General features: G+C 35.4%; 2 protein-coding genes and 2 non-coding genes across 4 annotated transcripts; all 4 read right to left on the reverse strand.

The window, feature by feature from the left end:
- Positions 1 to 607: 607 nt before the first annotated feature.
- Positions 608 to 680, reverse strand: trnaa-agc (transfer RNA alanine (anticodon AGC)). Its single transcript has one exon. It is a non-coding gene; the product is annotated as a tRNA-Ala (tRNA).
- Positions 681 to 837: 157 nt separating this feature from the next.
- trnay-gua (transfer RNA tyrosine (anticodon GUA)) lies at positions 838 to 925 on the reverse strand. The gene is given in 2 exon segments: positions 838 to 873; positions 889 to 925. It is a non-coding gene; the product is annotated as a tRNA-Tyr (tRNA).
- Positions 926 to 1,038: 113 nt separating this feature from the next.
- Positions 1,039 to 13,901, reverse strand: tmem214 (transmembrane protein 214). Its single transcript, XM_015028763.1, has 17 exons — positions 13,612 to 13,901; positions 10,099 to 10,292; positions 9,768 to 9,918; positions 8,989 to 9,123; positions 8,821 to 8,903; positions 8,063 to 8,168; positions 7,045 to 7,126; positions 6,766 to 6,867; positions 5,889 to 6,030; positions 4,956 to 5,047; positions 4,822 to 4,870; positions 4,581 to 4,688; positions 3,718 to 3,835; positions 3,535 to 3,631; positions 3,228 to 3,396; positions 2,296 to 2,447; positions 1,039 to 1,999 (listed from the first exon to the last, which is right to left on the reverse strand). The coding sequence occupies exons 1-17, from the start codon at positions 13,745 to 13,747 to the stop codon at positions 1,870 to 1,872; spliced, it is 2,046 nt and encodes a 681-aa protein (XP_014884249.1). The 5' UTR covers positions 13,748 to 13,901; the 3' UTR covers positions 1,039 to 1,869.
- Positions 13,902 to 15,391: 1,490 nt separating this feature from the next.
- On the reverse strand, positions 15,392 to 25,304 carry LOC106945221 (microtubule-associated protein RP/EB family member 3). The gene is made up of 8 exons (XM_015028764.1): positions 25,198 to 25,304; positions 20,109 to 20,178; positions 19,901 to 20,025; positions 19,675 to 19,820; positions 19,368 to 19,527; positions 18,040 to 18,176; positions 17,745 to 17,897; positions 15,392 to 16,677 (listed from the first exon to the last, which is right to left on the reverse strand). The coding sequence occupies exons 3-8, from the start codon at positions 20,019 to 20,021 to the stop codon at positions 16,615 to 16,617; spliced, it is 780 nt and encodes a 259-aa protein (XP_014884250.1). The 5' UTR covers positions 20,022 to 20,025; positions 20,109 to 20,178; positions 25,198 to 25,304; the 3' UTR covers positions 15,392 to 16,614.
- Between the last annotated feature and the right edge of the window lie 2,301 nt (positions 25,305 to 27,605).

Consider the following 27,605-nt stretch of genomic DNA (forward strand, 5'->3'; position numbering starts at 1 on the left):
CAGCTGCTAGAGACTATCAGAGCATGAGGATGGAGAGACCAGCAAGTGTTGAGTCAGAGAAGGCCAGGTAGGGAAGTAACACCAACATCTTGGCAGAAGTCCTAAACAAATTTATATCCAACCTTTTTTTTTTCAACCAAAAAACAGGAGCATAAAAAAACCTGAATCTCAACCAAAAACTTAGGCTGTAAACCAAAAAATTCTGATATAGAAAAATAAGTCTCAAACAAAAATAAAAAAAAGTTTTAAAATAAAATTTGTTTTAAAAAAAATAATTCTTACAATTTGATTGAAATATTTTTTGTTTGAAACATTTTTTTTGAATTTTTTTTCTATTATTTTGAACATTTTTTTATTGAATAATTGTGAAACAAATCTAACTCCATAAATTGGTCACTGATTATTTAGCACCAATCTATGTTGTTCAATCTATGTTGTTCTGTATGTTCTTCTCCCTACTAATGTGGGAATGTGATTGACATTAGGTTCAATAGCAAGCTGTTATGTATTTTTTAACAGTCCTAGATAATAATAATAATAATAATAATAATAATAATAATAATAATAGTTATTAAAAGTTGAATGGAAAAGAAAAGAAAGTGAAAACTGGAGGATGCGGGCATCGATCCCGCTACCTCTCGCATGCTAAGCGAGCGCTCTACCATTTGAGCTAATCCCCCATTGAAAATGCTTGTTGACCATAACAGCACCAAAACAAAGGTGGACTGTTGAATGTGTTCATATGTGTGCAGATTGTGACACATTCTGAATTTCACACGTTTCGTTTTGAAAGAAAAAGTGTTTTGCTTTTATGCTGAACATTATGAAAAACACACCTCCTTCGAGCCGGATTCGAACCAGCGACCTAAGGATTCCCACATTTACTTCCTACAGTCCTCCGCTCTACCAACTGAGCTATCGAAGGGGCTGGTAAAATGATGACAACTTCCTCAGCACACCACTGATATCAATGACGTGAACATCTTTCAGGAATGATAAAAGCTTTAATATCAAGAGATATTGGATTCATTTGACACATTCAGTTTGAAGTCTTTATTACAAAGGATTTCCATCACAAATTAAGACACTGGTTGCTGCCGTGTTCATCCAATCCGCTGTACAACGTCAGTGAATGAACTCGGCTGAAATGTTGCCATGTTTCATATAAAACAGGGATGTTGGTACAGAAATAGTGATCCCAAGACAGTAAGCCTGTTGAAGACACACAGGCACAAATTAAGAATGTCGAGTTCATTTACACAATACTTCTCTTAGCCTAGAATTTGAATTAAAACAAGACAAGATAAAAGAGTGAAGAAAAAGTAAAGACATTTTTGCCAGATGTGGGCTGCATCTGCTTGTTAATGTCAACTATATTGGAGGAATAAATAAATCTGAAACTGTAAAAGTATTTCACATTTCCATTGACGACAGCTGACAAAAGATGAAGTGGTCCTCAGAAGTTTAACTGAATTATTCATCATTTATTCTCATTTCATTATAACATGCTTTATTCCATCTTTAAATAACAGAGGGTGTATAAATCTACAAACTTGCATTTTTCTATTTTTTTGTATAAATTAAATGTGATATTTAGGGTAAAGATTAGCTGAAACTTGCAGTAGAAAAAGGAGAGAAAAACTACGACCTCCACATCCAGCAGTGACAAAAAGATTGGTAGAAACATGAATACAACAGCAAATCAATTTATAAAACAGAAATCAAGACAAGTCTTTCTGAAAGAAGAGTTGGTTTCAGTCCGACAGCGACGCTCATGGCTTCAGAGGAGCCCAAAGTGTGTGTACAGCATCTACATACACACACAGTGTGTTTATATTGCATTTTTAAAATCAGTCCGCTTGTGTTGCGTTATCCCGCTCGCGTCAGCAGCTCCTGCGCCCAGGTTTTGATGGCCGACGTCGTGTGTTGGAGCAGCTGCCATGTTGAATTTGTGAAGTGCAGCGCGTGGCTCCGGAGACAAGACACAGACACTTCCCCACTGCAAGGACAAAACCAGCGTTCAAATACACAAACACAAATATGTCAGCCGTTTAAAACAGAAGGGAGAACTGCTTGTTTGACCAGATTAACAGCTATTTTTCCTTTGGACTGTCAAATGTCTTTTTTATCCGATGTGTCAACAATTAAATACATACATGTAGTTTGTCTCCTGTTTTCCAAAGTGTTTTGAATGAAAACTCATTTTCACAATGTCGGTATTTACCAAATATCTTTATTTTAAGTTAGGAGTGAAAGCCTGCAGTGGAAATAAAATCTGTAGCTGTGGGTACTGACTTGCAGGAATCCTGCAGGTTGGTCCACGCTTGTTGTAAAACCTCATATATGTAAGTCAGCGCTGGGAGGACGTAGTTCTGGTGGATGAAGAGGAGAAGCTCCTTCAGGTACGCCAAGGCCTGGAACACGCTGTCGGGAGTGTTGGTGTTCACCTGGAAAACAAAGACTGTCAGCTGCTGACCCAACGTAAAGTAAATCGCCATCTTACAGAAGAGAATATGACTTTAATCTCAAAATTATGACTTCAGAATTCTGATTCTGTGAAAATCCAAATAAATTATTAGGTTTCTGCCAAATGAGTGAAAATAATCATAACTGTGTCTGTGAAAGGATTTGTAATCCTGCACTTGATCCACACTGAGAGGCAAAGTTACATGTTAGATTTGAGTTTTAAGGCTAGATTTACCCCATGGTGAACAAGCAATTTCAATAATTCTAACATCAAAGATGAAAGTGCTAAGATCAAAGAGAAAAGTGCTAAGATCAAAGGCATAAGTGCTAAGATCAAAGAGAAAAGTGCTAAGATCAAAGGCATAAGTGCTAAGATCAAAGAGAAAAGTGCTACGATGAAAAACAAGATGTTATTGTGCCCTCTACTAAGCAATGTGGGTCACTTTCAGGTCACATATCTGGAAGTGTGAACGTCCGTGGCAAAAAACAAACAAAAAAAAATCTGATTTGACCAAACAAAACAAAACAAAAACAAACAAAAAAAATCAGAATTGGCTCACTTCGATCTGCAGCGTTAACATAGCCTTAACGTTACGGCTGCAACCACATCGCCTTTTATTGGCGAAATCAAAGCCAAAATGTTAAGATCAAAGCCAGAATTCTGAGGAAACAAATTTTGAAAGGAAAAGTTAGAATTCTGAGATCAAAGTCCTGTTTTTTGTTTTCTCCCCAGAGCCCCAACCTTCTTCTGTACATCTTACCCAGTCTATAACCAGCGGCGTTGTTTCTCTGACCCATAGGATGAACTGGGAGGCGTTTTCCGAGACGACGACGGCTGCTGCTTTCGTTTTCTCTACGGCTTGCTCCAAGACCGGCCCCAACACACGCACACACTCAGAGTAGTAGTGAGGAGTGTTTTTCTCCAGCCAGCTGCAAAGAAAGCAACACATTGTGATTTCACACAACACTGTTTAATATAGCACATTATCGCTAACCGCCTCTGGATCAGAGGGGATTCATGGGAATTTCAGAAAAAGGTTTCAGCACATGATGAGCAGGAGGTCCGACCTGAAGCCCTGCTTTGTGTAGAAGGTTATTTTGCTCCAGGCCTGCTGGGAAACGGCTGCGACTCCAGAGCGGCGCAGATACATGGCCGTGGTGGAATCTGAAACAGAACCACAGCTACAGCAACGGGCCTCACACAAACTGTGGAGCTTCGGATGAAAACGAAAACTCTGCGTTTATCCAGACCTGCGACTGAGCCGTGAGACCGGATGTCATGGACGACGAAGCCGGCAGCGAACACAAGCAGAACCATGAGCAGTTTGGACCAGGGGAACCCGCGGCCACGCATCTTCACCTGGAGGTTCTGGAAACAAAACAGCTCTTTACAGGACTGGGTTCAAGGGAATAGTCTTTTAAAACTAGAGTTTCGAAACAAAGTAGTTCCACTCAAAATAACCCCAAAAATAAAACGATTAATTTAATTAATCACGATTAATCAATTACTCAAATAATTGTCACATTTTAGTAATCTATTAATTGTTATGTAGCGTGTACAGATTCAAAAAAGGTCATTTGTTGGAAAAAAACAGAGGAGTAATTAAGGCAAACCATTAAAAATATATATTATATACATCTAACATTTAAGACAAAAAACCCTTTGTAAATCTCTTCAACACAAATGTCTCATAAAAGGCCTTTTTTAATCTGTATACTCCCAATAATCAATTACCAAATTAGTTGATAATTATTTCATCAATTAATCATGATTAATTGTTTCAGCACTATGAGAATTAATTGCTTATTTGCTTCTTTTAATCAATTTCTAATTTTGTATAAAAAGGTTAAAGTACTTGAATAAAAATGTGCAATTTTTTTTAGTTAATTAATAGATTAATCAATAAATAAAACAATTGTCAGTAGGAGCCTTAATTATTTCTTTTTCACTGAATTTTAAAAGTTTCCATTAAAATGGATGGAAACATAATGTCCGATATTTTGAAGAAGAAGGAATAATTGTTACTTTTCTGTGCATATAAATTTAGTTTGTGTTATTTTTGTATAAATGTGACAGAATTCAAATGATTTGATAATGTGATTTTTCATCTCACCTGGCACAAACTATTGCAGTCCTGAAGGTCTTGAGACTCATTTGTGTCTCTCATTTCATCGTTGGTCACTCTGAAGGACTGGATTGTTTCCTCAAGGTTCTTCCGCAACTACAAATTAAAAGTAAAGCCAAGAATATTTACTGGCATATAGAAAAATAAGTGTTTCATTGATGTGACTAGTATTTGTCAGGAAGGTGCGTTTGGTTTATGCGCCATCATGATATTAATCAGAAAGTCTCACCTTTGGCGGCAGCGTATTCCACGACTTCAGTAAGTGGTTCAGCAGCAAACTGGAGACGGAAAAAAGGGGAAATTTAAATGTGGGACAAATCGAGACACATTCAGCTTGAGTTCAACTTAAAGTTTTATTTTCACCTGGATTGGGGTAAATGCTTCGTGTAGAGCTGCCTCCACACTCCGAGGCTCTGAACATCCACACACAAGCACTCAGTCATACTGCTGAGCAGCTGCAGGAGAAAACATGAAGCAGAAAAAAAAAATTCAGTTTTTAGGAAGATTATGAATTAATTTCAAATTAAAAGCACATTTCATGTCAAAATGTAATATTTTTCCACTTATTTTTTAACATTATTAAGGATTAACTGATAAAAGAACGGAGGAATAAATATGTAGAAAAATATTTTCCAGTTGGCTGAAACGATTAATCATGATTAATCGATTATTATTCATCGATTAATCGTTAACTGGAGCATACAAACTAAAAGAAAAGGCAATTTGCTGACAGAAAAACGCATTCAGAGCAGTAATTAGGCCAAAACTGTAAAATATACACATTTTGTAATAAAACAACTAAACTTTGTAAATATGTTCTACCCAAAACTCAAGTCACATTGTTTAGATTCAAATGGTTCAAATTCTATGAAAAAAGTCCATCAACTTTTTCTATCCAATTATTAATCAGTTAATCGAAAAAATAATCAGCCCTCCACACTATTGAAGACATCAAGTAGTGATTTGTTTATTTGTATTTTTCAATGCATTTCTAAATTGTATCAAAAGGCTGAAACAAAAAATCTGCACAACATGGCAATTACTTATCAAAAATAAATAGATTAATCGATAACTAGAATATTAATCATTTATCATATTAGAATAAAAAATATTGTGTCTCCATACAGAAATCTAAAAGTCTGACGCATCATCCAGGTTAAAAGCTCGTTAAGCTTTTAACGAGCAACTCCAAACATTTGGAAAAGTTATTCTGCTACAACGTCTGTGAGGACTTTTCCCTCGACTTATTTCTGAACATCAACGTTAATTATTTGTTTCTCCTGTCAGCAGCCTCACCTCCCTCTTCATGTCGTCCGGGCAGTGCGGCGTGGCTCTGGACAGGAAAGACGGCAGGTAGGTGTGCAACGTGTTCTCCGGTTTGGCTCCAAACGCCAGGACTTTAAGTCGAGGATACAAATGTCTCAGCTGCTCCTGCAAGCTGTTGGAGGAATTAGTTACCACTGCCTTTATCTTCACAGAGAAAAAAACATTTACTACGTTATGTAAAAAGTCATTTTACTTCAGTAGCTGAATTCAGATTAATTATGTGCATTTTGATGTTTTAAAGCCTTTATTTCTGTTAATTATGATGATTTTCTGCTTACAGCGAATGAAAACAATACAGCTTAGAATTTTACATGAAAAGTTACGGCTGCAACTAACAATTATTTTAATAATCGATTAATCGGATTACTAATTAAAAGGTTAATTTTCATTTAACCTTTTAATGCTGTAGATGCAAATAAATAATTTAATTAATTTTTATATGAGAAAATGGTTCTTAAAATGCAATAATGTATCATTCCTTTAGTCAAATTAAACCTAAATATAAAACTTGGCCACTTGAGGAGTTTCGGCTGAAACATAATCACAGATAAAAGGTGTTTTTTTCTTAAATATAAAATATATATACATTTTTAACAGTTTTTGCTTAATAACTGCTCTAAATACGTTGTTTCTTAACGATTAATCGATTACTAAATTTGTTGATTATTTCAAAAGTCGATTAATCGTTTAAACCCAAATAATATTGTGCTCTTAAACGCTGTTAGTGAAAGTACAAAAAGGCTTGTTGGAACACATTTATTAATAGTCGCGTTGCAGGTCAGAAAGTTTGCATAGGAAAATGAAAGAAGCTTCAAAGACTAGCTTTGTATTGTTAGCTTGTATTTACCTGGGTGACAGGGCGTTTTTAGGCATGAAGGCAAAATCAAGCAGAGGAAAAAACTCTTTAGGACCCATGATGCCAAACCCTTTTGTCAGGTTTGTATGAAGTCTGGAAAAAAATATAAACCAAACAAAAGAAATGTGAAGATCACCAATTCAAAGTAGGCAGCCATTGATTCCTAACAGTACAGATTCACTTCATTTTCGAGCCGCAAGCAAAAGATGTGAAAATCTGTGAATAAATAGTTTTATTTTTTACTAAATGATTTTTATCTGGCAAACTTACAGGAGAAGTCTTTCTAGGTAGGCGATGGCATATGCAGACAAGGACTTCGTCCCCAGCACAGGAAGCATGATGCCGAGCCACACTGAGCACAAACCAGAGAAACACGACTCACTTCAGGGAAGCGTTCAGAAGTAGATGCTTCGGCCTTTTTGTTCTTTATTAAATCAACAAATAGTCGACTGTCATAAAGTAATTTGTTTTAGAGCATCTGGTGCATTAAATTTTAAAATAAATCAACACATTAATGTGATTTTGTGAGGTTTCAAATGAAGAAAAAGGTAAAGATAAGCAACCCATAAATCAGACGAGTCTTTTCTCTCCTTCAGAGAAAAATGGTCTTCAAATAATCTAATTTTTCCTGATTACATAACAATCCCATAACGCTCCTCGTAGGAGTGTTGGCAATCTGCAGACTCTCAGTCTCAATAAAAACAGTAAAATCTCTGAATTTCTTCTCAGAAGTATTGACATACCTAAGAATGTTTGGACATTTATTTGGATTTTGACAAACAGAATTAGTTAGAAATCTGAGAAAGAAAAGCCAAAATTTTGAGGAAAAAAAAAGTAAAAATTCTAAGAAATTCAGAGCTATACTTAATATTTTTTGTGACCCTACTCCTCTTTCGTAGTCATAATGTGTTGCTGCTAATGTCACTGTTGCTCCAGTGAACTCCAACCCTAAATATTTGCAATCACATCTTATGAAAGTGGGAGAAAAAGCCAATAACTCATTTATTTCCCAATATTTCCACATACCGGCACAGAAACAGTTTACTTTTACACTTATTGAACTTTTCCACTTTTCATCATGTTACAACTTTTAAATATTTGGATGTTATTTGACAGAAACATCACAACATATTAAAAAAGGCACACAGATTTTAATATTCATGTCCATTTAAGAATCAGGTTCTACTTTATGTTGTTCTATAAGAACAAACACTGGAGTTTGTGGTTCTATATGTGAATATTTTTAAAGGCATAAATGTTAAAACACATTTAAAAGTTAGATTTTTACCTCGTAAGCCCTGGCTGAGGTCGTAGAAACCGGCTTGACCCAAAGCCCACATGATGGTCAAACATTTCACCGGACGGTTCTGGACTGATCGCAACAACTCCAAATACTGGGGAGGAAATTACACGTTACACAAACTACCAGAACGTCGCACATAAACAGAAAGCAGCAGCAACAAGCCATGCAACTTCTACACTGAAAGTATCGCTGGGCAACAAATGGATGATATTGATTGGATAAAGATTAGCGTTTTGGAAAATCTGTTGTTTTTTTCCCACCATGGTTCAGAATGATGTCGGCGCATCTGGGGCGGCCATTTTGTTTGACAAACATTTTTTCACAGCTTCTGTTTGTTTGGACTTTGAACTAAGATCAACTCTAAGACAAAATATTGTGACAATTAATAGTGTAGCTACAATTTTTTCTTAACAAAGATGAAGTCGTCCGGTTATATCTCCAGAATAAATTTTATGAAAACTCCAACACACAAATAACAAAACATTAATTATCCAAACTTTTTCTCATAATTTTAAGACTTTATTCTGGTAAAAGTGTGTTTTTATTCTGCTTATGCTTTGACTATATTCTTGTAATTAAAGAAAAATTATTTAATTTTCTGTCGTCCAACTCAGAGAAATAAAAAGCTACTTTTTGAAAATATTGTCTGTCAATTGTAATTTCTTTTTTTAGAAAATTGAAAATCATATGAAAAACCTTGTGGATTTTATTTTAAAGCCATTCCAACTGAATGCGACGCTCACCTCTGATAATTTCTGCGTGGCGATTTTGGGTTTGTCCTGCAAAACCGCCTGAATGCAAAGCCTGTATCCATGAAGAGGTTCCCCTGAAAACAAGAAAAATCATTTTAAATACCCTAAACGGTTCTCCTCACATGTCTGAAAACCATTAGAAAGTAACAAACCGTTTACCTGGCTGCTTGTCCAGCTCCCTGAGCATCGTGGAGACACAGTAGTCAAAGAAATCAGGCAGAACGTTGCTGCAGCGTCCGATGAGGCCTTTGACTACGCCCTTCAGCTCTTTCCCTGTAAGGCAGTATGGATAGTCTGGGGCCAAAGAAGAAGAATATAAATAAACAGGGTTTCCCAACAGTAACAGTCAAGCATTTTCAAGGCAAGTTTTAAAAACTTTACAGCACCACTTTGGAGGTAAAAACAATACAAATGAATGTGATAATATTCCATATTCAACAACTGGGATGAACTAAGATATAGCTAAATTAATGCTTTGAAATGTGTGTTACATACATTACATTAGGCCTATTGCAATAAATCAATAAATAAATTAAAGCAAACAGGTTTATTGTTTTCTCCTCTCTCTTTCTTCTAAAACTGGATGATAAAAGTCTTTATTTTGGTGTTTTAATGTCAACTAACCCCTTTTTTTTAAAGACAAAACGACATTAATTCACACAACATGGTAGCAAAGAACAACTTTTTTTAATTTCATGTGTTTGACATGATTGAAAAGCTTGGAAACCACAGATTTCACAACATATAAATAACTCAAAATGTCCATGACAATTTCAGGTTGTATATAATAAGATGTTGGGTTATTGGTTGAGGTTAGCTGGTCCGTGTTTGTTTGTCAGGTGGGGTAAGTTATGCATCAGCCTGATAAAGTTTGAGAAACCCTGCTGTAAAATGTGAGCTCTCATTGTGAGCGTGCAGACAGCCTGCGTTTCGCTGACCGTGAGCGTAGCTGCAGAGTGTGGGCTCGTTGTCTGGCGCCGTTAGCTTCAGGTTGAGGTATCCTGCCAGGTCTTTGACCCAGACCGACGGGTTTTCTGGGAACAGAGCCTGACTGCGAGCCAGCTGCTGCTTCAGATCCCCGATATCCAGCTGAAATTAAACACCAAACAAGGCCGTCTTTGAAAAAGCAGCTTGTCAGGTGACGCTCTGCGGTGAAAACATCTCAATGCATCTTTGTTTAAATCTTTTTAAGTCCAGTAAATTAGTTTAAAATCTGCATCTGATTTCTCTTAAGCTCTTAAATCGAATGATAAAAACGTGTTTACTTACAGCTTTGAAGGCTTGCTCCAGCGTTTTGTAAGTTGTCGGTGTGTTTGCGCTGCTGGGTTGGGATTTCTTGGACGGTTTACTGGATGACGGCTTCTTGCTCTGAGGCTCAGCTGGCGGCGGGACCTGCTCCTTGTTCTGCTTCTTTCCCATCTTCTCAAAAGCCTCGAACAGCGTCTCCGACATTTTCACCGGTGCTGAGGGGAAACAAACCAGCAGAGGTAAGACGACTGCAGATAAACGCAGAGAGTCTGAGAAAGTCTCTCTCTATTTTTCAGGAAGGTCAAATCACTGATTCTGGTTTTTCCTCCCATCCGCCCTCCCTTCATGGTTTACGCAACAGGCTGTCGGCATCCAGAAGAAATTTGATCAAACTTTCACAACTGAATTTACAAAAACAACATAAGTTGCCTGACCTACTCAGATCCACTTATGTCACAGAAACACTGTTCCACCAGTAGAATTGAAATTTACATGCATTTAGAATAGACATGTACAAAAACGTATTCTTGGAGGGAAAAGAGGGCAAAATTTCAGCTAAAAGATCTCAGAAATAACAAGGACATTCTTGGGTTGGAAAAGTCAAAAACCTGCTCAGAAAAAAACAAAAAATTTTGAGATTGATCTCAGACATTTTCTACAAAAAACAAAATTTCTGAATTTGAAAAGTCAGAAATTCGCTAGAAATTTTTTTTTAGAAATCAGAAATTTTCTAGGGAATGTTTTGAAATGTTCCTCTTAGACACACTTGATCAGTTTAAGAAAGTTACAAAAAAAACTAAAAGATTGTCCTTACAAAGTCTTATGGCATTTAGCATATAAAAATGTATTTTGCTAATTTTAACTAACTGAAAATAAGAGGAATTTGGTCTGATTTAACTTCAGAACGCAAGAAAAAAAGTGTGTGTCTTTTTATTGTCTACAAATATCTGGTTTGCTGATAAATTAACATTTGATTAATTTGACTTTTAATCAAATGTTAGATTCCACTTTATTACTAAACTGTGCAGTTTGAGTATCAGTAATATTCAGGGACTTTATACAGAAATCAAACACTTTCCAAACACTGAAATTCAAACATTTTGAATTATTTAAAGCACCTGGAAGCTGTGGGAAGTGCAAATAATGGCAGCCTTTTGGAAATCAGACAGCAAATGTAAGGTTCTAAATATATATAAAAAATACAGTTTAAAATGTCAAATACAATTAATTTTAAAAAAAAAAGCTAGTAGCGGCTCTATTATGTCCATGAGAATTAAATGTATTGATTTATTTATATTATAGCTCGTGAAAGAAAATTGTAGATCAGTGTAACTGGGTCCTGACAGCTTAAAGTTTAAAAAACAAAAACAAACAAACAAACAAAAAAAAAAACAGATCACTCCAATTTCTCTTCAATAAATGCAGAACGCAAATAAACTAAGTAGAACATTTTTATGAAGCANCNTGATTCATTAGATACACTTTATAGATTTATTTGTAGAGAAATTCTGTCTAAATATGCAAATAATTATCTTACTGAATACAGTGATAATCTGCTGATGTTCGGTGTTAATTTAAGATGAATTACTTGTCAACAGAAATGTAAACACAAAGACGAAAAGATGCTTTTAAAGCAAAACGTTAACAGAGCGTCCCTGCTGATGTTGTTTATTGAGCAAAAGACTTTGGACGGGATGACTCAGTCTAGCATAAACGGATCACAAGGTCAAGATCTTATTACTCACATTCTTAGTTACAGAGAGCATCTGCTTGCTGCTTTTTACAATTAAATTAGATCAATACCTCTGAAAAATATCCAGAATTAATAAGTCTGAACGCTCACCAAGTAATCATTTCAAAAGTTTATGAAACTCATTTACTAAGCCACGAATTCAGGAACATTTAGTGTCAGCTGTGTCGTTTTGCTGATGTGGCAACTTGGCGCTCTCAGTCCAACCAGTAATCCAGCTAAATGCTTTTCAAACTCTGAAAACCTCAGATGGGACACCCACAGTAGCTTACAGCCACTTATTCTGCTTTCTAAAAGTTGAAGATGTACAAGTTAAATAATCAAAATGTGCATTTTGTGACTTATAAATCATGCAAAAATATGCTTAGCTAATAAACATGAGGTGAGGTGACAGGTGGGTCCAGATCTCAGATAAAAACACTAAAATAAAGCAGGAAGTGATCAAGGGAGTTTCCATTTTACTTTGAAATACAGGGTTATTATTACAGCTGCACAACACCAATAACACATAACTAGTCCTGGATGACAATATACACTGCTCAAAAAAATAAAGGTAACACTCAAATAACACATCCTAGATCTGAATGAATGAAATATTCTCATTGAATACTTTGTTCTGTACAAAGTTGAATGTGCTGACAACAAAATCACACAAAAATCATCAATGGAAATCAAATTTATTAACCAATGGAGGCCTGGATTTGGAGCCACACACAAAATTAAAGTGAAATGTTCCCTTTATTTTTTTGAGCAGTATAGATCATGATTAATTTATTTCTTCTCTGTCACAGTCTCTCCTCCACTCTGAATCCATCCAACAGACCAAATAATCTTTTTTTTATCAACAATCATATTTGAAAGGGGCGCAATGCATTTCAACTGTACTCGAATAATAATTTGGCCAAATTATTATTTGGCCAAATAATAATTTTTTATTATTTGGCCAAATAATAGAAAATTCACTTTGCAAGCATACATTTTTATATGAATTTAGTTGTTCAACCGGATTGATCTGTTTCATCAGACCGCTTAGAAAACTAAAGACTTTCTGCCTGATAAAAACCTGCTTATTTTAGTGAAATATGCAAAGAATAAGACATTGCTCCCAAAAGAGGAACAAAAACAAGGACGAGTTTACATCTCGGATTTATGTTTGTAAAATAGCCTTGTCGTTTTAAATGTATTTATTTTTTGTCTATTTTAATAAAAAAATAAATAAATAAAGGAAATGAGGATTTAAACTGTCCTTAATGATCAGCTAGGATAGCTGAAACAGTGAAATAAAAACATGCTACCCAATATTTAATTACTGTATTAAATATAACAAATCACTTCTGAGTTTAAAACGCAGAAAAGTTAAAGCTTTTCTACATGAGACGTGATGTTTCTACTGAGCGGCTAGGATGCTAAATGCTAACGCTAGCTCATTAGCTTCCTACAGGAAAACTCAAGACCGAGGAAAGCAGTCAGTGGCTGGTTTTTAATTTATGCGTCTGTAGATTTATGTCTATAATAGCTTGTCAATTTGAAGGGGAAACATTACCAAAATAATATTAAAAAGGAAGAAACACTGGATGAAGGCTAGCAAGTACAGTTAGCTTGCCAAATCAGTTGACAGCTGTGAGACACTCAGCAGCTCTGTCAGTTAACATTGTGGACATTTTTATTTAAAATAAAACACACACAGCTATAGATGAAACACCTCTTTGCATAATTTTCATTAGTAAAATTAAAATCCCATAGGAGCAGGAGCTAGCTATCAGGACCAGGCCTGGTTCACTTACGTCTGGACGGTTGGTTAGACTCCCCGAGGGCTTTCCTACCCCCGTTTCCGCCGCTAGACTTCCCTCCTCCTGAGTTACTTTTCCTCCCTTTCTTCACTACCTCCCACTTCCCAGCCGAGCCGTTGTTAGAGGCCATGTTTCCAGTCCAGATGGGTCAATTATCAGTTCGTGAGGTATCGTGACTTTAATTTCTCTCTTCTTGCTGCTAACGTGACTACGACGAAGGGACACTCCGTCAGCTCTGATCAACGGCTCTGCCACGTCTCGTTGACGGGCTGACGTCAGCGGGCATTGCGTTTAAACCGTTAGCTTTCATTTCAGCCAAACTCGGAAATTTATGGAAAGTCATCTTAACATTTAATAGCCAGACTAGCTAAACATTCCAGATATCTCACTCATACAATTGTAATTATGGATATCCAAAAACCTAAGTTTCTACTAGCAACCCTTGTTGATATATTTTATTTAAATTTAGACTGGTAAGAGTACTATATGAACGAGGAGAAATTATATTATTGCTATCTAAATGAGGTATTACAGATAGATGGGGTTGTTGGTTGAATGCTAAAATGGCTTGCCACAGAGGAGTTAAAAGTCACTTCAAAATTAAATTGTGAATTTCTGACATTTTGTTTTCAAAGAGAAGTGTAATGTTTCAGTGTAGGTGAACATTTTTTAATTTTTCACATTTAATCCAGAATTTCCAGCTAAATCCAGATTATATATTACTTTTATCTTTATGCTTTATTAATTAATATTTTTTATATATTAACAAGCCAGTGAAAAAATCAGTTAATCTCTTATTTTACTGTTGCATTTGAGATAAATGAGAACAAAAAGCCATCTTGTAGTTGTTACTGACTTGCCTTTGATGATCTTTAATATCCAATTAATCCAATCCAATGTTTATGTTTGTGTAAATAAAAAGAAATTACACTGCTATATATAGGAAGTAAAAGGTAAATTATTTTTACACAATAGCTTCAAATGCAATTACACTGTGTTAGGTGTTTTAGAATCAGAAACTTGTAAGTCCTAGTTTATGTCTTTATCACTTTAATAACATACCAAATGGACAATATTTTAATAAAACAAGTAGTCTAATTTTTCTAGAAAAGGAATCTGTAAATGCATTGTGTTGCTGTGTTATTTTCCAAAACTTTATTGGAGTTTGTTATCCTTTTTTTTTGTTGTTACGTTTGGCAACAAAGTCTGAGCAGCGTAAAGTGTAATAAATAGAAGCAGAAACACATTTAATAAAAGACAAATAATTTGCCTTGTAGCTAAATAAATAAAAGTAAGAAGATTTTATTTGTAAAAATACTGAATTAATTGTGAATTCACTCCATTCTTGTATTGTGAACCAAGGGGCCAAACAAAATCATCCAGAGGGCCACAAATGGCCCACAGGCCACACTTTGGACATCCCTGTTCTAATGATTGAAGGCCTGAATTCTGGTTAAAAATCATTGCAATCACTTGTTGCAAGTGTGTATCGTTCCAATATTTATCAGTTATTACAATAGTAGTAAATTACATTTTACTATTTAGGGTCTTTTTGAAAACACTGAAACATTCTGGTTTCGCACCATTCCCGATCTTATTAAATTTGCAAAACAATAAATATAACCATCAGTTCAAGAAGCTTTAAACCAAACAGAATCAAGTTTTTTGCAACCTAATAATAGGAATATTAGTATATTTAAGTTGTGCAGTAAAATCTGACAGATGTCATTTATCAGATAATCTGGTCAATAAACAGAGCAGCAAACACTTTTCATTTTCTTGAAACCTCAGAGCTTTATTTCATTCCAGCAGTAAATCCAAATGATGCAGGTTGGTCACCCGGCCGCCGTGGTGAGAGGCTCTCCTCTCCGGCTGCTCAACCTGGTTATTCATCACAACAAACCAAACCTCTGCTGTCCTCGACAGCCATGTTGGCGTTTCGACGCTTTGCAACATGTGAAAACTCAAATGCGGCAACAGAGGAATAATGGTAGCAGCTAACATGTTTAACTAAATAAACACAGTCAAACATTAGTATTTAGTAGTGTTGGTCTGCAGTGTTTGTTCATTCATAGATTTATAGCCTGATATTTGTTTGATAAATAAAAAGACGCCTTTGACTTGGCCACTGAGGAATTCAATGCAAATTAAAAAAAGAAGAAAAAAAACATACTCCTTTAGAACAAATCTACAAAATATAAAATTGCATCTTCCTGTGTCTTTCTGGCAGCAGCCAGTCACTGCATGTTGGCATTTTGGATCATGTCGCTCGGCGTGTTTCGCTACATTTAGTGCAAGACCTTCAATCTCCCCAAATCCAAACCATTGTTTGTTTTTTTCAGAAACTGTACAGAGCAGATTAACAAAGATAAATAAATAGAAACATAAATACACCATGGGGTGGTCACCTAACGAGCCGTCAGAGCAGTTTCATGATGAACCCGATGTTTTCCCTCAGGGCGATGAGTCGCTTGAAGCATGTACATGTGTGCTGTTCAGAGTCTGATATGTCTAATCTTTCACTTGTCATCATGTAATCAAAATATTTCCATTTTGCAGGCCTTTTTTCGATAATCTCAGCTCGAAAAGAAAACAATCACATTGCTAGTAAAACTTGGTAGTGTTTCATGTATGAACTCTCGGTGCAAAGGAAGCGGCTTGTCTCCTGGAAAGCGCGGCCAGCTTTAAAATCCCGTTGTGACTCTGAACGTGACTCACCGTGCCGGGCGGCTGCCCTCTGGAAGCAGGTTAGAGCTAGTCAGTCGAGCCGAGCCGGGCCGGTCCAGACGCATCTGGGTGAGCGTCCTTTGCAAGTCAAAGTCTGGGGGAAGCAAGCCGGTCCAACAAAGTCGTCATGGACATGTGAAGCCGTGAATGAGATGGAGGAAGTCAGAGAGTTTAAGAATGAACTTATGGGGATAAAACCAGGCAAAAAAAGACTTGATGGTCTGATTAAAGTATGACAGGTGATGGAGGCGGGAAAAAAAGGGGAAGATTTCAGAACTCCTGCTGATCTCGTCCTTCATCGATTTCTTCGTCTTCTGGAGGCGCGAATCCTTCCTGCAGAGACAGTTTGACTCAGTTTTTATGTCTGTGTTCAGGGTTTCCCCCAGTGTATTATAAGCCTGGCGGGCCACCAGGCTTCACTTGTGCCCCCACCATGCTAACCATTGTTTATTTATTTAAATCTTTTTAAAATGTTTGCATTTTTTAAGACTTTATAGTTGGTGTTTAAGTGTTGATCTTCCAACATATGATTATCAAGTGATATTTTCAAATTTCCTGTCAACTTTAAACATTTTTAACTCAAAAACACAACTGAATTTATGTTAAATGTGAAATAATTTGCCAATACTTTTCATCAATATTAAGCAATTTAAAACAAGCTCCTGAAAAGTTACTTTTAAATTCATTTTCTATTATTTCAAGATATTTGCACTAGAAGCAATCCAAAGTACTTGATAAGATTTTGAGGTTTTGCAGTGCTGTTTTATATAGATTTATTTCTGCATTACTTTAGCTGTTTATGCTAATCAGGTTTTGTATTTAAAGGGATAATTTTATGTTTCCAATCTTTGTTCTTGAAGTATTTCAAATGATAACCTGTCAGTGAAACTGTTACTTGTAAGATTAAAAAAGTATTTCCTGAAAAGTTTACTCAAGTACTGAGTAACCGATCAAAACATGAATCATTTAATATCTCAAACTCGTTAGATTTATCAAAATAAACTGTAAGTGGAACTTTTGGTATTTTAAAGAGCAAATTGAAAATAATTCCTCTAAATAACATAATTGCAATAAAACAAAATGAGGCAAAAGAAACTGTTTTCCAAATCAGTTTCTTTCAGTGTGAAACTTAATAAAATCTGTAGGTTCGAATTTGGTGAATTTTTGGTTAAAACATGTTTGTTCTTCATTCAGTGGATATTTTACTCAAGTAAAAGTAGCGACACTTTGTAAAAAAGTAAATGTAACTCGTTACTAATAAACTCCGCTCAACATTTGCAGTAGATTTCAAAGCCAGTGAGTTTTTCAGATGCAGTGAAACGAAACTCTCTGGATTGTTTTGATGTCCTCTTTGTGGTTGTTAGGGTGTTTTCTCTGTAAGCGTGTCGGCGTTTGTTTACCTCTGTAGCGTACAGGATGTCGATGATTTTGCCGAGAACCGGGTTGTTGTCGTTTTCATTTTCCTGACAGATGAGCTCAATATCTCTCAGTTTGCCGAAGTAGAAGTCTCTCTCCTTCTCCAGCCCGTCGATGGTCAGCTTCATGTCCATTATCTGCAGCCAGACACCGAACAACACAAACTGGGACACTCAGACACAACCAGTTCAACATACTAGGCAGCTATGTCCCGGGAACGGTTAACCTGAGACTCCCCATGCAGGTAGACAGAGTTTGGACTGGACAGAACCGCGGTACCTGCTGGTTTAGCTCTATGAGTTCTGCGTCTCCCCCATTGCGGGTCACTGGGTTGTTTCTGCGGGCGGCTGGTGGGTTGATCTGTCTCTGGGGGACGGGGACAGTCTTCGGCGCTGTGGGAGACGTTCTCATGGGGCCTGAAACAGAAATATTTATAGTTCTGGAGCCGTTTGGGACGTTTTTATGGCTCATATTTTCCTTACAGTTGCTGCTTTTGATGTTTGGTAAACGAACAGAAAGGCTTAACTCTGACATTTTGATTAACTTCATTTTGAAGATAAAACTTAAGGCAAACCAGATCCCTTCAAAGAAATGGAAACTGCCCTCAGTTTTCCTAATCGGATGAATCAAATGAGGGCAATAAAAGCTGTTTTTGAACAAACACCCCAGAGTCCCTCAATATTCAAACACAAACTTTCTTTCTAGTTGCAGCTAATAATAATAATTGTAGTTTTAAATTAGCTAACGATTATTCAGACAATTAATAGATTAACTAGATTTTAAAAAGACACATTCTGCAGATTTCTTATTTTAGCCTTTTTGTACAATATAAAAAAAAACATCCAGAGATGCAAATACACAACTTATTCGATTCCTTTCTTAAATAAAAAAATGACCATCTGCAGCAGAATAAATATTTTCCAATCAATCAATCAATCAATCAATCAATCAATCAATCAATCAATCAATCACATTTATGTCTATGGCACATTTCAGCCACAAGGCAGTTCAAAGTGATTTACGTCATAAAAACACAAAGATGTAGAACGCTGAACGCTGCTTCTGTTAACACCAACGTGTGGAAAGTTTGTCTCTTTCTGCTTAACTTGACATAAATAGAGTGAAGGGCTGATCTGTTGATTATTACTGATTAATAATTTGATAACAAAAGCTGTTTAATAGGAGATTTGTTTGCAGAATTTGAACTAGGTGAGGCTAAAAATGCCACTTGACAAATTCTGGGTAGAAAATATTTAAAGAAAACTTTTTTTTATCTTAAATGCAAAATGTTCATATATATTTACACACTCTACACTATATAAACCCACAAACCACAGCTTGTGTTTATTTTCCCACTTCTTTGGCAATATGGCAGCACAACAAAAACACACCAAAACACACCAAGGCTGCTCACAGCAAACCAGAACCATCGGATCAACAACCCAAACGCCGAGCTGATGCTGGATGAGGCTGTTACCTGAGCGAGGGCGTCGCTTAGGTTTGGGATGGATGGGTTCCCCTGGTTACAGAGGGGATGCGGTGAGGTGACGATTTATGACATGAAGCTCTGAACCAGACACACACACACACACTGGTGTCCTGTGTACCTGGGTTAGGCGGTGGCGGCGTTCCCTCCTGGCCCTGCCTCATCAGTAGCGGGTCGTACTCTTTCCCGTCGTAGTTGGCATCGAAAAACCTCTTGAACCACTGGAGGAACTCAAAGTTGTCCTGAAACTTCCCCTTCACCAACCTCTCCACGGGAATGATCTGAGGACCGCAGCAGGAGAGGAGAGGAAGATTAGGAATACTGAAGAAAATATATTCCAGACCTTAATCTCAGGGGCAGGAAGGTAAAATCTGCGGCGTTTGGCTTCAGACGGTTAAAGGCAGTAAGCAGCGATCGTCGAGTCTCACCTTGTCCACATTCATCCTCTTGAACGCAGCCTGTAAAACCTTAAAGTTGTGAATGTACTCGTGCTCCAGCTTGGCGTTGAACTTGACCTTTTTCAACAATATGCAGCCCGGAAACAGCATGTCCATGAAATGGCAGTAAGCGGCGCCTGCAGCAGGAGGAGGAGGAGGCGTTAATGGAATAAAATCTGTTTGATCTGATTAATGCTTATGAAACGTGGCTGCGAACCTGAACAGAGCTGCTCGATCTTTGTGTAGGTGAGCTGCAGGGAGTCGTTGACCCAGGCCAGCATGTCATGGCGGCTCAGGTTGTCCACATTCATGGAAGTGGAGTAGACATTCACCGCCATCCTCCTGCGCCACAGATTATCAACACATGCAGCAACTAAAGGATCAGCGTGAAGCTACAAGAAAGGCTGTTCCTTAAAGACGCTCACCTGGGCTTAGTTTACGTTGGTGTTTAATGATTGACCACCAGACAGGGTTTGACCACCTAAGAGAAAAGATCTGAAGACAAAAACAAAAATAAATCATGTTTATTACAAGTAATTTAATTAATCACTGAAGGTAAAAACATGTTTTTAATCAGAAGAAGAGAGCTCATAATGTGTTGCTTTACGACTGTTTGATACAGTACTGCCACCATGTGGCGGTACAGATGTATTGCAGTTATTGTAATTTTAAAGAAAATAGCTTTGTAATTATTTTAAAACATTTTTATGTGCATCTAATAAGGCCTGGATTTTAACTCAGAGTGTTTGTTGTAAATGAATGATCTGATGAAACTTTTTATACAAATATAGTATAAAAATAGCCCACATTTTCTCTTGACAACACATTTAAATGTCCAAACAAATTCAAACAAATAGGGTTTTTTAAATATCAGACTCAAATGTAATGTTGCTCAGAATCATCTAAAATTAAATGAACTTCTTTTATTTTGTGCTCCATCTGCTCTAAAAATGTGTTTTTAAATATTACCATGGAAATATTATTTATCAACATAAATTTTAAATGTATTTTTTATGAAAATCATTATTTATTCTTCAGTTTACGTAACAGATACATTAATTTTCTGATCCTGTCCTTATATATGAGCTACTGCAAACATGACACTGTTTAATAGATTTTTTTTCATCCAGTTTCTGCAAATAGTAAATTAATTGGGACCACTCTTAGTCATTTGTAAATAAATTGTTGTAATAGAAATATAATCCATTAATAAACTCTTTCTAATATGTTTTTTACAAATCCTATTAGCAAACATAATAAATATTCATCAAATCTGTAAAATTTTAACTCTTTAAACTAAAGTGTTGGCTATTTAATTGCTTTTTAAAATTAAGATTTGTGCTTTTTTAACCCCATGTGTGCAAATATGTAGATTTGTAGCACATTAACTAAATCTTCATCCAGCAGAAGTGGTGAAGGACATTCAGTCTGAGGGAACGGAAAAAAAGAACTAAAATTAGATGTGAAATTGAAATGGAAATGTAACAAAAACAGTCTTTATAATGGGGATCCAAAGGCAAACAGATTATCAACTGATTATCACCCTATTAACTTTAAACCGTCTGAAATACTTCAAGAAAAAAATGGAAACATAAAATTAAACACAAAACCCGATTTGCATAAATATACAAAGTCATGCAGAAATACATCTATAAAACACAAAATCTTACCAAGTATGTTGTATAGTGCAAATATTTTAGTAAATTGAAATGAGACAAAATTAACTTACAAGTAATTTTTCAGTTCTTTCCATTTCAATTTCTTAATATTGATGAAAAACACTGGCAGATTATTCCACTAATAACATGGGAAAATCTGTTATAGGTTAAATAATCTGCAACAATATTATAATAAAGTTTATTTGATAGGGACAGACACACATCAACATAGACAAACTGAATAAAACATCATCCCATGTTTGCATCATGGTGCAATGGCAACAGCTAATTCGCAGCACTTGTCCCTAGTTGGGCCGTATTAAGGAATTATTTATTTAAAACAAGCTCCTATATCTTGTTGAAAATTTACTTGTAGGTTAATTTTGTCTTATTTCAAGTTTACTAAGCTTTGAGCTATAAAAAGAAGATTTTGTTTTTGCAGTGAATAAAAACCAGCAGGTCTGACCACTTCCTGAACCTGCAGCTTGTTGCAGATAAACTGGTTTGCTCTAATCTGAGCCTGCGTTAATCCTTTTAGCCCAGTATTTAACGCGCTCTGCTTGGCGTCTCCAGCAGCAGCAGCAGAAAGAATCAGTCCAACAAAACCAGAGCGTTTCCTTGGGGCCGGTCCAACACCAGCAGCACACAGGAAGCTGAACAATCGCTTCCTGACCGCGGCGCTTCACAGGTGGCGCTAATGGTCAAGCTAACGGTGTCAGTATGGCCGCCGCTACCAGTTTGACAAGTTTGACAGCAGCATTTATAATCAACAGAGACCAGTCAGAAGTCGTCCTTGGACAGGAGAACTGGTGAACGTCTCGTCAACATAAATAAAGAAGTCTCATTGTAACTAAAATAGCATTCAGGTCAAATAAAAGACATTCAGAAACATCAAAGTATTTATTTTTAATTTATTATCAGCAGAGGCCGCATGAACGTCTCTGTTTAAAAATAACTACTTTCTTTATACAAAAATCTGAGTTTTGACTAAACAAGGCACTTATTTAAAGGTTTGGAAATGTAACTAATACACAATGTTTTAAAATAAAATGAAGGAAATTAAATACAAATTAGTCGGAAACCCAGTTTGCTCTTTTGTTTTGTCAGATTTCCTATATGTAAACTTTATTAAGTCATCCTTTATCGGTTGAAGTCTTTTTAATCAGAAAAATAAAACCTTGTTAATCATATTTGTGAATAATCTGACTAGGGCTTGCCGCATAATCTGATAAAAAAATGTTTAAACACACATAGACAGAAAGTGCTTTAAAGAATCGTTTAGTGATTTTCCTTATTAATCCGTGATCTGATCTAAAGATGATCAATACATTTGAATTAACAATATAATCTGATTTACTGTTAATGATTTAACAGGCACTACAACAAATAGAGCAAGGACTCAGATTATTCTAGGATTTAGGAAATAATCTCCAGATGTAATTATATCAGCTCTTATCACAACCACAAGATACCAAACTTTAAAAACATTTTTACAGAAAAGAAGAGCAGAAAAGTTTGTCATTTTATCAGCTAAACAAACCAACAATGGTCAAATTTATTCAGAAATACAAAAACCAAAACAAACTAGTCAATTCAGACGTTATTATTCTCAATGAGAAATTAATTTAAGATTTAATTTAAACTTCTTTACAGGAAAGAAAAACTACAGTTCAATTTGATCCAAATTGTAAGACAGCAGTTAACTTAAATGTATGTTAATTGGTAAAATATTTTCCTTCACTGTATTCTCCAGAGGTCGCTGGTCATTTTTAGAAGAATATCAAGTGACCTCTGACCTTTCAATCACCCAGGCATGAAAAGGAAACTTCCAAATTCAAGGAAGGAAACCGTGTTTTGTCAACACAGCCGACAACTTTCAAACAACCAGGTCAGACGCTTCGCCACTTCGCTAAGAGGACAATTTATTACCATTTATTTAGCTAAAAAATACATTAAACTAAAAAAACTGAATATAGAGAGACAATTTTAGCTTTTAGGTGCAAAAGTGGTTAATCTGACACATTCTGGATTAGAGTTTTACTTTTCTTTTACGTAATCATAAGTGACATTGTTTTAAATGCTGTTCATCTGTTAACAATAATACGATCAGAAGCAACAGGTGAAAAAAGCAAGTCCAAAACATTAAAAGACTTTATTAAAGTTTGGAGAAAAATAAATTATCATTTTAAATGACTACTTTAACGCCTGGCTGTTAGCAGCAGCTTGAAATCTTCACCTTGTACTTTATAGAGTCTAAAACCACAGAAATGTTTGAAAACTTTAACTATTTTTGATCAGTTATTAGCCTGAAAACACAAAAAACAACTAAATGTCCAGGAAAACTTGGAAGGAAAAAGAAAAACCAAATACTGAGCAGAAAACATCCAAAACAATAATACTCAGTGCCGATTCAGACTGAATAAAACTATAATAAAATGAAAAATTAGAATAATAAAACTATAGCAAAACCGTAATGAAATGAGGGTGGTTTAAAACATTTGCACAATGATACATAAAAGCCTATAATCATTCACTTTAGTTACAAACGCTTACTTTAAAATGCTTTAAACTGTCTATTTATGTATTAATAGAATGAAAACATGAAATAAATGACTAAATACTGGAAAGAAATTTAATAAAAAAGATGTGACTGAATAACATCCCAAAATAATCCTGCTCAGTACAGACTAAGATTGAATTTAGCAGTGAATAAAAGAAACATAAAACTGGAATACTGTATGTTTATTAATCTAATTCAAAATCAAAGGCACAAAGAAGTTGTTGTTTCACTTGTATATTCAAATACCTTGATACTATTTACATAACTATTTGTTTGAAGAAGAGGAAGGCAGAAGGATAAACTTATTTGAGTCCTTCCTTGTACATATACTTTATTTATTTTACACACCATTCTTCATTTAAGAAAAAACAAGATAAAAGCAGAACTTTATTTCTTCTGTCAATAAAATAAAAACTAATAATCTTATCAATAAATTTGGTTTTATTCAAATAACAAAAGATTTTAGATTTTCTGTTTTAAAAAAACATTTCCATCATCATCCCAGTCTAAATTGCTCCTCTCCATCTTTTTTATATATTTAAATTATTTTTTGTTGTATAAATCGTTGGAATACACATAGTTTATAAACTCGTTTAAACACATTTAATTCAATGTCTTCTTAAATTATATCCTGTCTGCGAACAATTCCTTCATTTTTACTAACACAATAAATTATTTCTCTTTAAATATTGTTTGTGGATTTTTTAAATGTTTATTTCATATCAATTATCCCTTTGACAAGTGTCTATTGTTGAGCTTTGGTCGTTGTTAGCAGCTTTTAAAATCGGTTTTCACAGATTGTAAAAAGTGATATTAATACAAATGTAAACCCGGTAGAATTGGGCTGAACTCCGAACCCGGTCCGGCTCGGTTTAACGGCTCAGTCGGACTCTCTTTAACGGATGACGTTACAACCGTTAAATGCACAGACAGGCAAGCTAGCTCCCGGCTAACTGCACCGTTAACGGAGGCGAATAAGCTAACTGAGCTAAAGAGTACCAACAGTCCATTTCAATTTATTTGGGTCGGTTTAATTTCATTACGGCGCTGTCTGTGAACAACTAGTCCGTACGGGGTGCGACTGAAAACGAGACTTTTTCCCCCATCCAAAGCACACACCCCTCTGGAGGCCTTTTCAATAATACACACACGCATCACTCCAATGAAAGAATGCCTGTCTCCTGCGGGACGGGACGGTTTTTAAATGTGGAATTCAATATATATTTTTTTACCAAAAGACCGCAGCTTTGCTTTCAGAGAGCTCGGACTCAGTTAAGATAAGCAGATATTACTCACTGAGGTGAGAGCTGTGCCCTTTCTCCGCCGTGCCGTTGTTTCTGTTGCTGGGCTTTCCGTTGCTATCCGACTGCTCCCACCTAAGCTGCTAGCACTGCGCATGCGCCGCGCAGTAGCAGCTTGGTGCCGCAGTTCCAGTGAAACTGGAGTGTTGGAAAAATCCAATAGAGATACAATGGAAGTGCTAATATACGGTGTTCTTATAATTCAGTTACACAGATATGCGTTTTCTAAAATTAAAGTAAAGTTTGGGTAGCATAAAAATTTATTTTTTGGAAAAATAAAGTATTGCTTAACTATAAATTACAAAGATTAAGGATTGTTCATACATCCAAAACATCCCTGTGGGGATATTATGCATTTTTTTTGTAACCTTGCAGAGTTGCAGGTTCCTTTCTACAGCAGTCAATGGGCAAAACACAAGATACACCTTTAGGGAGGACTGCTGAGTCAAAGCGTATCCCAAGAAAGTTGAGTGGAAGGAAAACCTCTGGTAGGAAAAGGTACCCCAACAACAGGAAGTACTTCTGTCTGCAAAAATCTGCAGGGATTTTATTTAGTTTCTATGCACAGAAAAAAATACAAAACTATCAGGAATATTAGATTGTGATGAAAAGCTCTGGAAATTATTTTTCCATTATATTTGTTATTATTAAACCTCTATAAAATACTGACTAGCTATTTCAAACTTGAGCTTAATTGTAAAAACTGAAAGAAAGAAAAAAGATCAACATTTGTTCGATTTTTTTTATTCAGTTACTTTTATTCTTGTGGTAAGAAACAAGCAGCCACTTACAGACTTAACAGGTTCATTTTCCAACACAACTCCACTAACACAACCACTGAATCACAGTGCCCTCAGCAGAAAAACACAAAATGTCCAACAATATGATCACAGTTGTAAACAATCCTAGAAAAAGCACCAGTTTTTTTAATGAACCTGTGTCTGTTCACGTGGTTCTCTCCATGCGTCATTAACAGAGTGGGACAGGTGATTCCCATTAGCACCTTTAATCTTTTCACAAAATAAAAACAATCTTTTTTTAACGGTATAGAGTACCCACACATGAAAATGTGACTATGCATAAATATATAACACTGGTAGGCAGGAATGAGACGTCATCCGGAGGGTTTTCTTCAGATTTCAGCCTGTGCAGCTCAATCTTCCTGCTATAATACGTGATTGTATTATAATCTTTCTGTCTATATCACATCTGCAGCCTCATTTATAGTGAAATGCATAAACAACACTGCAAAAAACACACAAAATATTACCAAGTATTTCTGGTCTAGTTTCATGAAAATATTGTAGTAAACTAACTTAACTTTACAGCAAGAAATATGAGCTTCTTTTAAGTCAATAATTCCTTATTATTAGTAAAATAATGGCAAATTATTTCACTTGTAGTAAGAATTTTTTAAATTGTTATACATTAAATAATCTTGCATTAGAACTGGTATTTTCTTAAAATCAATCTTAGGGAATTATTTTCTTGTTTTCAAGTTAGTTTGCCTTACTTCAAGCATACTAAGATGTTTGCATTAGACGATAAAAAATACTTGGGAAGATTTTGTGTTTTTGCAGCAAAGAAGTTAAAAATAACCACATAATTCTGCAATAAATAAGCTGCCAGTGGTAGAAAACTGTAAACAGAAACAGACTAGTGAATGCTACTGTACCAAAAGGAAATGGATTGCTGCATTTTTGTTCTTTATTGGAGCATGAATTTAGAAATGAGGTTTATTTGTTTATTGTTTTCGCTCAGATGGCTCATGAGGAGGGACTGCAATCCCCCGCTATTCTTTTCACTTACAATAAACTCCATTGTCATCATCTGGTTAACAGAGAAACCATTTAACCCACAAATGAACTTTAACTCATTGCTCTTTGTTTTCCCTTTAGATGCCCCATATACGGAGTCCTAAACAGGACAAAACTAGGGCTGGGCGATACAGCTAAAAAATAAAATAAATTTTTTTTTCCCACACCAGATTTGATTTAAATTGATTATTTTCTTGCTTTTTTTTCCTAAAAAAAAAAAAAAAAAAAAAAAAGAAATTACAAATGGATAATTTCAATTATCCATTACAATAGGTTTTGTTTGATTACAAGAATATAGCTATAATATTAGCAGAATAAAAATGCAATTTTACCAGAAAAACATCTTAAAATTATCAGTCATGCTGATTATCAGAATCAGCATGACTAACTTAAATTCTTAGTCATGCTGATGTGTTAAAATTATCTTATCTTTGAAACCAATTCCAAAGTATAACTTCACAAATTGCTCAACATTCCTCACGTTTTGTTATTTATTTAATAAATAACAATTAAATAAATAACAAATTTTATTTGTTATTTGGTAACAAATTTTATTCTATTTATTCTGGTAAAATTTTATTCTATT

This window comes from Poecilia latipinna, unplaced genomic scaffold (genome assembly GCF_001443285.1).
Source record: "Poecilia latipinna isolate Pla-1442-1.1 unplaced genomic scaffold, P_latipinna-1.0 Scaffold134, whole genome shotgun sequence".
NCBI lineage: Eukaryota > Metazoa > Chordata > Actinopteri > Cyprinodontiformes > Poeciliidae > Poecilia > Poecilia latipinna.